The sequence below is a fragment of the Peromyscus eremicus genome, chromosome 15 (assembly GCF_949786415.1).
Source record: "Peromyscus eremicus chromosome 15, PerEre_H2_v1, whole genome shotgun sequence".
Lineage (NCBI taxonomy): Eukaryota > Metazoa > Chordata > Mammalia > Rodentia > Cricetidae > Peromyscus > Peromyscus eremicus.
In genome coordinates this window covers 30,549,795-30,562,721 of record NC_081431.1, presented here as the reverse complement: position 1 = coordinate 30,562,721, position 12,927 = coordinate 30,549,795, and the positions used below count along the sequence as shown (strand labels likewise).

The window sequence follows — 12,927 nt, the reverse complement described above, 5'->3', positions numbered from 1 at the left end:
ATGTGCACAGTCCCTTTTACCACACAAGGCAGCACACTTCCAAATCCTAGGCATTACAACATGGCAGAGAAGGGATGTTGGACTGCGTTTTACTTATCTGTGTGGTTCAAGACTCTGCACTGTGCCTGGCAATAGCAAGTAAGGCCTTGGTCTTGATGTCTTGTGTCTTGATGTCTTAATGGCCTTGGTCTTGATGTCTGTGTCCCTGGGCTGTTTCTTGCTTCTTCCCTGTCATGGTAACTCACAGCATTACTTAGCCAGTGGCTCAGATCAAGAAACCTTGGGATCTTTCCTGACTCCTCATACATGCTCCATCCCATCTGTTAGAAAACCTTGTTAGCTTAACTCCCAGATGCGTCCAGAAAATCACCACTGCACTGCTACACACACTAGCTCAATATACCACTATCTATGCCTTACACTACAGCTCTCTTTTTCATACATAGCAGCTGCCGTGTTCTTTGTTCTGATGAGTATGAATTTTTTTTTTTTTAGTTTTTCGAGACAGGGTTTCTCTGTGTAGCTTTGGAGCCTGTCCTGGAACTCTGTAGACCAGGCTGGCCTCGAACTCACAGAGATCCACCTGGCTCTGCCTCCCGAGTGCTGGGATTACAGGCGCGTGCCACCACCGCCCGGCTGAGTATGAATTTTTAAAACATGTCAAACCATGTCTATACTATACAATGTTCAAATGACTTGCCATTCCATGTAGAAGGAATTCATGGTGGCCCATGGATCCTCCCAACCCCTACACCTGCTCACTTCTCATTTTCTCCTTGATATTGTAAAATTGGTGTGAGGACTGATGCCAGGGCTTTCCTTAAATATATTAAGATCATTTTCAATAAGGTCTTATGAATTTGGGGATTGCTGAACTTGCATGAGTACCATTATGATTTACTCATTAGTTGCACTCAGATCCATGGGAGAGTGGAGACTAAAACATATAAGAAAAGACATCACATGAAAATGGGTAGGGTCTGGAGCAAACTCAAGTCTTTGGAGTTGCTTTGGGTTAAGGCCAAGGATTTGTGGTTCATTGTCATTTAATAAGCCATGGTGCAGTAGACGGGCAAAAAAGACACAAAGGTCAGGAGATGGGTTAAGTCAAGTTCAAGAGAAGCAAGCCAACTTCAGGACCAGAAGGAATGACAGCAATCACCTTGGGACCTTTCTGCATGTCCCTCCTTCTTAGCAGCTGTGTCTTTGATGATCCTGAATGTAAACAATTTCAAACTTCTCCTCCCATAGGACTTCTTGGACCTACTTTATATGCTGAAGTTGGAGACATCATGAAAGTTCACTTCAAAAACAAAGCAGACAAGCCCATAAGCATTCATCCTCAAGGAATTAAATACAGTAAATTTTCAGAAGGTAAGACGAATTTATTATTCCTCTGACAAGAGAAAGGGTAGATCTCTTTAATATTATTGCTAAGTATTTTTAAAAACTGATACTGTTAACCATGCACTCTTAGAGAAATTTCCTTTCCTGAAAATTGTAATTATAAAAATTGATCCTGCTCTCCATTTCAGAGATGAAAACTAATGGTTTAGAGTCTCCTAAATACCAGAATTTTGTTAAGTTCCTGCTCCTAGTAGAAAATCATCTGATCTCTCTGAATTCCATCTGTTCATCTTGGGATGGGAATGACAATACATTCAAGGATGGTTTCAGGCAGAGATAAATCCATGTTTCTACAGTAAGTGTAAGCAAGAATTATCATCACACAGACAAGTGGAGGGCAAATGCATTCTACTTGAACTCCATGGCTACTATGCTTCCTTCCCCTGCTCCCATGAGTTCTAATGGGCACAAACAAGCCCCATGGTAATTAAGGGTGAGCAAACATTTTTTGTAAAAAGCCAGCTACTAAATACTTTCACCTTTGCAGACAATAAGATGTATGCTGCCTTGGAAAGAATACATTGTAATTGAGGAATTGCCTCTATGAGATTTGCTTGTGGGCTTGTCTGTGGAGCATTTTCTTAACTGTTCATTGATATGTGAGGCTCCAGCCTACTGTGGATGGTGCTACCCCTGGGCAGTGAGCCTGGGCTGTATAAAAAAAAAAAAAAAAGGTGGCTGAGCAAGCCAGGGATGCAAACCCGTGAGTAGAGTTCTTCAGTGATCTCTGCTTCAGTTACTGCCTTGAGTTCCTGCCTTGGCTCCCTCCAGAATGGACTGTAATCTGTAATCCAGGTAAACCCTTTCCTTCCCAAGTTGCTTTTGTGTTTTATCATAGCAACAGAGAAAAAATTGGGACAATTGGTAAGTTCCTAGATGAGACATTGTGCACAGGAGTCTCTTCTGAGTCACCTAAATTCATACAGTGGTTAGTCTACTTATGAGGTTTCTAAACCAGTGTTTAGCAATTCAAATACAATACAAGCAGGGGAAAGAAACTGCAGCATGGTCAAACTGTCCCTTTCAAGCGCCACTTACAGCGTGGGAGAAGGTAAGAGTTGTGGACTCTGCCCCTCAGCTCAGTTGTTTGAAGAGGGAATGGACCTTGCCACATCACCCATCTTCCTTGAATGTTTATTTGACCCTCTATTACTCAGTCAGCAAGCGTTTGTGAAACGAAATTACTAAACATGCCCGCAGCACATCTGTTTGTAGCTTCTTAGCATTGTGTATGAGTGCCTATATTCCCATAAATTCAAAAACAGTAAATGCAGATAAGGAGGAAACATAAAAAACTTCCCTGGGAAACAAGATGTAGACTTAGTACGTAGTTTCCTTCACGTGAAGACAAGCCTCCTGTCCATTGTATCATGCCCTTCTGTATTAAAATGTGGTATCTCCCCATCTGTATCTAGCACGCACCCTCACCTATTGTCTACCTCTATGGTTGGACCTATTTTGGTGGGGATACACTAGCTACATGGTGAACCAGCAATGTGAGAGTCCAAATTCTTTATCTCAGAAGTAAACGTTCAATAGATGGACAGTTTGAGACAGAGACAATAAGCATAGTGTTTAGAAGCCATAGCGGTAGGTAGGTTACAGATGGGTTCCCCTGTTAGACAGAATACACAAGCTGGTTTGTGGAAATGCTTACAATTCCTTTCTAATGGTATTGAAATTTTTAAGCTTTGAATCAGGTCTTGGAAGACAGCCTAGCAGGAAAGAGTACTTACTGAACAAACATGGGCACCTGAGTTAAAGTTTCCAGAACTCCCAGAAAAAGTGAGGCATTGCCAGGTGCATCTATAACCTTCAGTGCTGGGAGACAGGAAACAGAGACAGGATCTCTCTAGGGCTTACTGGTCACCAGCTGAGCTCCACATTCACTAAGAAACTCTGTCTCAAGGGACGAAGGGCAAGAGTGATCAGGTTGTCAGATGTCCTCTGGCTTCCTCCCATGCACACACACACCACTATAAAAACTCAAATTTCCTATCACTAAAATAAATTAAATTGAAATAAAATTTAATTTAATTTCCAAAAAGTCTGTAGGTAGCATGCATTGTACTATTGGTAAGGTGTATTTGAATGATTGTTTTGAGAAAGTCTGTTTCATGGTAAGTCTTAATATTGCTATTATTCTTTCTTTTCTTCTCTATCTCTCTTCCCCCTCTCTCCTCCCTCCTTCTTCTCTCTTTGTCTCTCTGTCTCCCTCCCTTCCTTTCCCCTCCCAGTGTGTGTGTGTATGTGTGTGTGCACTGGGGATCAGACCCAGCATCTCAACATGCTGGGCAAGCACTGTACCACTGAGCTTCATTCCCAGACCCTTGATAGTATTCTTTTATTTGATTCATGTTCTTGTATTTACCTGTGGAGTTGCATTGTACTATACCACAAAATTGTTTTTAGTGGTTTATAAAATGCTTTAAATTGTATTTAATGTTATAATTCCATTATATTTAACCATCTTCTGATAAGCTAGAGCCCTAAATCTAAAAATCTAAGAGATTGTATTTTGCATCTAAGTGTTGCAAAATTCTGTGTATGAAAACTTAGTCTTCAAGCCAGGTGGTGGTGGTGCACGTCTTTAATCCAAGCAGGCAGATCTCTGTGAGTTTGAGGCCAGCCTGGGCTACAGAGTGAGTTCCAGGAAAGGCAACAAAGCTACACAGAGAAACCCTGTCTCGAAAAACCAAAAAAAAAAAAAAAAGAAAGAAAAGAAAAGAAAAGAAAACTTAGTCTTCAAGGATTTTCCATAACATTCCAATTCTTGACACAACTTTATTTATTTATTTTTACCAAATATGAAACAAATTGTAATGATGAATAAAAAATTCTCATAAACCACAAAAAAATCTGCATTTTTCATTTTAAAAACCCTTTAATGTCTATGCAGTAGAATCAAGTTCATTCTACAACACCGGCATTAACATGCCCATTGTCTAAATTACAGCTTCTAAAGGAATATCCTGGATCTTTGTATGCACAGAGACATTCACTGTGTTTAATAAATGGGGGAAGAAAGAGTTCACAAAAAATAAGTAACAAAGGAGATTTAATGAATGAATGCCCTAAAGGGTAACCAGAGTCTCTTTACAGAACTTCACTGTCCCAAAGCTTGCATGCACCATTTCACATTTTAAAACATACTGGGGGCCTCTTTGAAAATAATTAGTACCTCATGGCAGAAGTAAACATGTTATAAAGATGAGTGTGGACTGAGCAGAAAATGAACAGAACTAAGTAAATATAAAATGAATGAGAACTCTTGTGTAAGGGGATTACTCTACCACAGGACGAACAAGGTTTTCTGTGCCCTCTCACAGTCCATCCTGTCCCTTTCTCTTCTTTTCAATTTAGAGTTTGACTTTATTTTGATTACAAAGTCAAAATCAGATTTACCAAAACAAAAACATAACAAAACAAACAAACCACATTTCATAAATGCTTCCTCTAAATAGCTATATCTATTTTGTTTTAGATTATATAGGCTACAAAATGAGAAATATAACATTTCTGTTTTACACTAAAAGTAAAATAATCTGCTATGAAAAGAATAAAAGAACTGATAAACATATCCTCCAGTTACCCTAGTAGTAATCCTGTGTATACGTACAAGCTACATCCCATGCGCAAATCTACTGTTCACTATTTCCAGGTGTCCAAAATTCACCTTTTAAACTTAATTAAAATTACCATTCAACTATACAAAATGCTATTTTACATTAAAATGAGAAATAAAGTTCTCCTTGTGGACATCTATTTGTGTTGCCATAGCAACCTTTTTTTTCAGTACCTACATGCATGTCTTAGCATCCTGTTTTGTACAGGTTTTAAAACCCACCGAACATAATTAAATTTTCACAAATAAATTTGATGACACAAGGAAAATCAGTCACACACCGAGAAGGCAATTCTTATACAGGTTCTTCTTCAAGACAAGCAGCATGTTCTGATTGTGGCCTCTACATTGAGTAGCTATGGGAAGTAAACAGAGGTCAAAGCCATCACAACTGCAGCACCATCACTTACTTACCCTGGTCTCCTTTGCATCTGCACTGGGCACAGCACCTGGGATGCCTGAGGTGGTGGTGGGAGTCATGGTAATCATTGCTGGGCTAAACTGAAGGACTGATAATTTACTAGAGAGAAGGACACTGTGCTAGCTTCCTTTTGCTCAGAAACATATTAATTTTGTGGGCAATTATAAGCAGTTGCATTGTCTTATTACCAATTTTCCTCACCTTAAAAATGCATTACTGATACAGATTCCATGTTTGTGTTTTCCCAACTTCATGTGTTAGAAACCTGATCCTCAATAAGACCATGTCAAGGGTGGGGCCTTTGAGAGGGACTTAAGTCATGGAGTTACAGCCCTCATGGTGGGTTTTGTACCCTTATAAATGGAACCATAAGTGGAGCTATTCCACCCTCTGTATACCACATGTGAACATAATGAAGAGAGTAGTTGGTACCAGGGAGGGGCCTCATGAGAGCACCACCATGTTGAAATCCACATCTAGCCTCTACCATGAAGAATGGCTGTGCTTAGATGCTCCCCAGTCTAGGACCCTCTGTAATGGCAACCTAAATCCACCCAATCTCAGTTTTCTCAGATGGGCTAGGACACAAGAGCACTGAGAGATGTCTCATCTGAACATAGGGTTGGATCTGTGATGTCGGTACTCAAGAAGCTGAGATGGAAGGATTGTGATTGGCATGACAGCTTGGGATGTGGAGCAAGACCCTGGAGACCCTGTGTCAAAGACACAAAGACATTAGAACGTGTGTGTGTGTGTGTGTGTGTGTGTGTGTGTGTGTGTGTGTGTGTTCTAGTCTTGACCACCCATCAAAAACAGTATCTCTAAAAGATGAATTATTTCATCTTAATTTAATGTAAAGGGCTTTAAAGATTATTAAGAGCCCTTCCGAAATTATCAGGCGTACAACGCAAAAGTTTTGACTTTGATGTAAAAGTCCAGATGCCTTCCTCCTCAACCTAGCTGGAAAAGATATCATGATTCACATAATTTAACAAATATTTAATCATAAATTGTGATAGGAGATGGCTCAGTGTATGAAATGTTTATTGTGTAAGTGAGAGGACAGGGATTTAGATCCCCAGCAGGGGATGTGGGCGTGGCAGCCCTCCTGTCATCCCAGCGGTTAGGAGGTAGAGCCAGAGGACTAACCAGACTACTGAGTCAGTGAACTCTAGTTTCAAGTAAGAGACCCTGCCTCAATGTATATAAGGTGGAGACCACCGAAGAAGATACCTAGTGTCAACATCAGCCTCTACGTGCACATGGGTATGTATATGTTGCACCTGTACAATCATATACATACACCTACATATTACATATACACATGTGAACACAACCAAATAATTTTAAAAAGAGCATCACCACCATATATAGCATAAAATCAGAGAAGGAGTGAGCTGTGTCAACTCAGACATCTAAAAGTTAAGCAAACATTTCATCTGACAACCTCTTACCCTGCAAAGGAGGCCACATTCTGTCTTTTGGAGAGTATGGAAAGGCAGCAGGAAGATGTACCTTCCCACTCTAGGAATCCCCTGTGGGGTCTTAGCAGCTAGAACAATGGGAGCATCAAGTCAGGGTACACCATGTCTTATCCCAGGAGGCTGTGGAGGAAGATCACTGAGTAAGGGCCAGCATGCATGCCTCGCATAGGGCAGCTCAAGGAACCTCATGCCTACCAGTTGTTGCACAAAGTCTGACCTGGTCGGGTGGCTTCCTTATCAGTCCTGTTTGTGCTTCAGAGATTTCCGAGATAAAGCTTCCTGCTTGTCCTTTGAGAGTCTTCCTCATAGACTCTTTTTTTAGAGTTAATGTTATAACTCACAGGGAGTTACTGAAGCTTTTGTCTTTCCTCGGCTCCTAATCATTGTTAACATTCAAATCCTGTTGATCATTGAAGTGGGAGTTTATCTTATAGCAAATAGTAGTTATTAGTTAGTATTAAACCTCTCGTGGTGGGATAGGTGTAAAACACTTGATGGTTCATCTTTACCCTAGAACAAGAGTCATCGTCTCAGGTGTCTATGACAGCCAGGTGGCTAGTTAGATGAAAAATGATTGCAATGAACATTAGTGAGCAGAAACTAAAAAACAAACCACAGCCAACGCTCTGGATCAGACAGACTTTATGCCAGAATTTGGCTATGCCACCAGATCTCTGAGATTTGCATTATGTTTTTTTTTAAAGCAATCAGTGATGTATGGTCCAAAATAATATATTCAGTTTTCTAAATAATACAGTTCTTTTTAATGATGGCTTTTAATTTACTTTTGTATCATGCAATCCCAACAGATTACATCTATAAGCTATAGTGACGTTGGCTATAGCCCACAGGACCTTAAATTGTCACAGTACAGCAAACGTGCATTGAACATATATTCTGTGGTTCCTATGTGCTAGAGAAGACACCAGAGATACTGAACATACACGTCTAACCCCTTCCGTCAAGGAGCCTACACTCCAGCAATCAAAATGTGTAGAATGCTAGTAATTATAATCCAGTAGGAAAGAATGTACCACAAATATTTAACTTTCAAATAGTGATAAGTATTATAAAAGCAAATATATGTCACAGAATCAGAGATGAAGGGAGAAGTAACCGGTGTTTGTGTTGGCTTCAGAAAGATGAGCGTGCTTTTATCTAAAGGATGAAATGGAGCAAGAATACTCTAAACAGGAAGAACTGTATATGCAGAGCCTCTGAGTAGCATAGCATTGGGCATGTCTGGGGAACAGGCAGAAGGCGTGGGTGATCGATACAGAGCAAATGACAAAAATCACAGAAGAGGCCAGAGAGAAGCTGGGATACATCTATCAAATGTGGCATTATGGCCAATGTCAGAAATCTGGTGAAATATGTGACTCTGGATATAACTTCTCAATTCTTCCCTTGCATGGCTTCTGTGCTTAGACCCTATGTAGTACATCGATACACACACTGCAGCACCTGAACTCCCCGCCACTGTGGACCATACTAGGTGCCTTGTTTCCCACTCTTACCTGGAGAACACAGACGCATGCTGATGCCATGAAAACTCTTGCCACATTTTGAGTGGGTAGATTTTCTGAAGATGGTTTGAGGTAAGGTACAACTAGATAGGAAGGCAAGCTCTGCTGCAATATAACAATTTAGGGAACTGTTTCTGAGTCTCTCCATTGTGTTCCATAAAGTAGAGATAAATAGGAGCATGATCAGGAGAGAAATGGGAGATTAGAAAATACCCAAATGTAACTTCTGTATTTAAACATCATAGCTGAAATGAGAAAGGGTACCAAATGATATCATTAACACATTAGATGGTATGAAGAAACTGTTAGAGAATATTCATGTATTAAAAAACTGTTTAAAGCCTGGCAGTGGTGGCGCACACCTTTAATCCCAGCACTGGGGAGGCAGAGCCAGGCGGATCTCTGTGAGTTTGAGGCCAGCCTGGGCTACCAAGTGAGTTCCAGGAAAGGCGCAAAACTACACAGAGAAATCCTGCCTCAAAAAACCGAAAAAACAAAACAAAAACAAAAAAAACTGTTTAAAATTTAAAAAGATAAGACTGAAGATTAGCAGAGCACGGGTGAACTGTGGCACACTGTCACGTGATGAGCAGAGCACAAGTGAACTGTGGCACACTATCAAGTGGTGTAATATGTTTAGTTGGGTCCCGGAAGTGGTAGGGGCAGAAAAAGAGCTTGAAGGAAAGAATCACTTAAAACTTTTCCGATGTGGTGTAGACTACAGATCTGCAGATGAAGAAAGGCCTGATAAGAACCTACCCTGACCCCAATATCACAGGCTGTTGGTTACTGTACATAGCCTAATGGTAAGACCCTATTGCTGAAGATACAACTTACTTAGGTTGCTGAGCACAGAGAAGTTGAGCTGGTCCCCCAGCTAGATTAGCATTCACCCCTAATGACTAGCATTCATGATTCTGGAAGGTTCTTTGCACACTACCAGAGGGGAAATAATTATCAATTTCATTCAACTACGAACGCTGCAACCTACAACAGAGACCTGTTCTACCCACGAGATATACTGGCACAACTGTCATGGTAGTTACCAATCATTTCTTGATTAGAAGTGGGCAAGAACCTGAGACTAGACGGATCATGGACCCTCGGGGGAAACCTCTTACTATTGTCCTGCTAAAGGAACAGAGTGATAAAATGACTCCTAATGAAATACTGCTGTACCCATAGTTCAATGCATTGCTCAGCCATCATCAGAGAAGCCTCTTCTTGCAGTAGATAAGAATTAACACAGAGGCCGGGCGGTGGTGGCGCACGCCTTTAATCCCAGCACTCGGGAGGCAGAGGCAGGCGGATCTCTGTGAGTTCGAGGCCAGCCTGGGCTACCAAGTGAGTCCCAGGAAAGGCGCAAAGCTACACAGAGAAACCCTGTCTCGGAAAACCAAAAAAAAAAAAAAAAAAAAAAGAATTAACACAGAGACCCACAACTGGACAGTGTGCACAGAACCAGAGACTTTGGGGTGCTCCATCTTAAATAGGTTGTCTTTTTCAAGCTCCTTCCCTCAAGGCCCAGGGATTTATGTGAAGGGAGAGGTGAAAAGATATTAAAAGCCAGAGGTGGTAGATGACTCCCAGGAAACAGTGTCTTCCAGACACAAAACTGATGTGCATATGAACTCAGAGTCTGTGACAACATGCATAAGACCCACACAGGTTCAAAATAGACAAGATCCCAGCACTGAGAAGAAGTGAACGTGAGGTCCCACCCTTCACTAAGAAGCTATTCATAACTGATACCTGCTGGGAAAGGGAAAATCAATTTCTTCAATAGAGTGACACTGAGTATATCAACCATACTCCAGGACAGGCCCCATTCCAGGAGTAGTGGGCCAACACTAAATGGACTCTATGTTTTGGGATGAGTTTTGTTGTTGCTGTTGTTGTATTGATTGTGTGTGTGTGTGTGTGTGTGTGTGTGTGTGTGTGTGTGTGTGTGTATCTGCATGCTCTTTTGTTTTGATATTTTTGTCTTATTGACTTTTCTTTTTATTAGTCAGTTTTTCTGTTTTGGTTTTTCATTTTTATTTTCTGTGTTTTTCTTTCTTCCTGGTTGTTTTACAGAGAGAGAGAGATCACAAAGCTGGATGGGTAGGGAGGTGGGGAGGACATAGGAGGAGGTAAGGGAGAGGAAAAAATGTTTTCAAATTATAATGTGAAAATTTTTAATTAAAAAAAAAAGGAATCGACAAAGCCAAGAAATAGGAACAGGAAGAAAACCACAACAGAGCATCTCATGGCCAAATGGCCAAAAACCAATGATAAAACAAAACTATTGACAGTAGTCAGAAAAACAGACACCATACACAGGGAGGGGCAAAACTGAGAAATGGTAGCAGACTTCTCGCTCTGTGATCAGTGCAAGTCATGTGACAGTGAGGGGCTCCCTTAAAATAGTGTAGTAGGATACACTTGAGTTATAAGACATGAGGAAATCAAGCTGGAACTAACCCGGAAGCTCCTTCTCTACGGGCTAGCTTTCATAGTACTGGAAGATTCTATGCGCAGGACTTGGGGGAAGAAAGTAATCAATCTTAGTCAACTATAAACTCTGGGATCTATAGAAACAGCCGGTGAGGTATTGTCTTGGTTGATGATTGATGTGAGAGGGCCAGCCCACTGTGGGTGGTGCCATCCCTTGGCAGGTGGTCCTGGGTGCTATAAGAAAGCAGGCTGAGCAAACCATGGAGAGCCAGACAGTAAACAGCACCCCTCCATGGTTTCTGCCTAAGACCCTGCGTCCAGGTTCCCATCCTGACTTCCCTCAGCAATGGAGTGTGACCTGAGAGGTACAAGCTGCAGCAAACCGCTTTCCTTCTTGAGTTGCTTACGGTGTATTTTCTAACAGCAACAGAAACCCTAATAAGACACATATCAAACACAAACGGATAAACAATATATCATCTCATTTATAAGACATGATATAAAAACAAAGTTTTAATGAAAGAAAGTAGGTGAACAGCTTCTTGGCCTTTATAGGAGAGAGCATGGATTATAGGTAGCATAAGGATACTTTGAACAAAAGAACCATTCTCTGTGTTCACTGTGACTGGCTATCAGACCGTACACATTGGTTTAAGCTCACCAAGTATCATATTTAAATTTGGTGAACTCTGTTATATATCAATCAAAGGATATGGCAGGGGGGAGGCCGGGGAGGATGGGGATGGGGAGAGGAAGAGGGGAGAGCAAGGCCGAAACCAAGCATTCCTCTTTTCAAAAGTGCAATCCATTCAGGAAGAACTGGCCCTTGGCCCATCACATAAAACACTTCAGGCTAGATTCCCTGTGCTCTGATGGCCTCGCCTTCTACCAAAGGTAACTGTGTCCCAAAGAGGATCTTGGCATCAGCTGGCAATCATGAAACCCTTGGCTTAGTTGAATGGGGACCGCTGCTGGCCAAGAGGAAGCCAGTGCCCCTTGATTGCCTAGAACCCTGACCTCTCCCCTTCCTGCTCTCACTTGCTCCATCTCTACCATGTCTCAATCCTCCAAACTCCCTTTAATCTAGGTTCTTCTCCAAAAGCGGAAGACTCATTTCTGCATTGCCCCCCAGCTGCTGGAGGGAACACCCAGTATGTGTAGGTTGTTGATGGGTGTCTGCACAGTGAAGGGAAGGTATCTTCACTTCTGGGACAGACTGGTTTCATATGCCCAGGAGTAGACAGCATACGGGAGCTAGAGGCTGAGACTGTGAGATGGAGAAGAGTGAGACTAGCCCATTGCCAAGGGGCGACTGAGAGACAGAAAACGGGTCTGGGGATGATTGCTGTGTGAAGAAGACATGGTATTTTCAGTGCCAAACAAAACAATATGTAAAGAGTGCACACATCCTATGCTAACAGTAAGGTAGCATGACTCCTGAAGGACTCTGAGGAAAGCATACTGATTCTCTTATTAGGAGATGGTTTACTGATGAAATGTGATTTGAGTCTTTGATTATATATAAACAGCTGTTCCAATACCCTGAGAACTAACTTGGTCAATCTTAAGTAATCTTTGCTAGTAGCAATTATTCTTCAGGTCACCATAGTATTGTGTAGATGTGGGGATAGAAGTAAGTATATGACTCTTTCTGATTAGGAAAGTTGCTGTGAAAAGCAGGTAATTTGCAGAGAGCTCATCTGGGGTTGTCCACACTGGAGAATGATGGAAAACTCCAGATGTTTTTGTGGCTGTTATTCTCCAGGGGCTTCGTATCCTGACCACACATTCCCAGCGGAGAGGATGGATGATGTTGTGGCTCCTGGAGGAGAGTACACCTACGTGTGGGTCATCACTGAGGACAGCGGGCCCACACCCGATGACCCTCCGTGCCTCACCCACATCTACTACTCCTATGAAAACCTGACCCAGGATTTCAACTCGGGCCTGATTGGACCTCTGCTTATCTGTAAGAAAGGTAAAAGCAATAATACCAGAGTCAACCACAGCAAAGATGCTGGGGTAGCT

General features: G+C 41.7%; 1 protein-coding gene across 1 annotated transcript in view; it reads left to right on the top strand.

Annotated features, from left to right (window-relative positions):
- F5 (coagulation factor V) overlaps window positions 1–12,927 on the top strand; it is a 69,313-nt gene that overhangs the window by 10,451 nt on the left and 45,935 nt on the right. Inside the window, exons 3-4 of the mRNA XM_059280942.1 lie at window positions 1,252–1,374; window positions 12,665–12,877. Of these exons, the coding sequence (XP_059136925.1) occupies window positions 1,252–1,374; window positions 12,665–12,877 (336 nt within the window). The remainder of the gene's footprint in view (window positions 1–1,251; window positions 1,375–12,664; window positions 12,878–12,927) is intronic.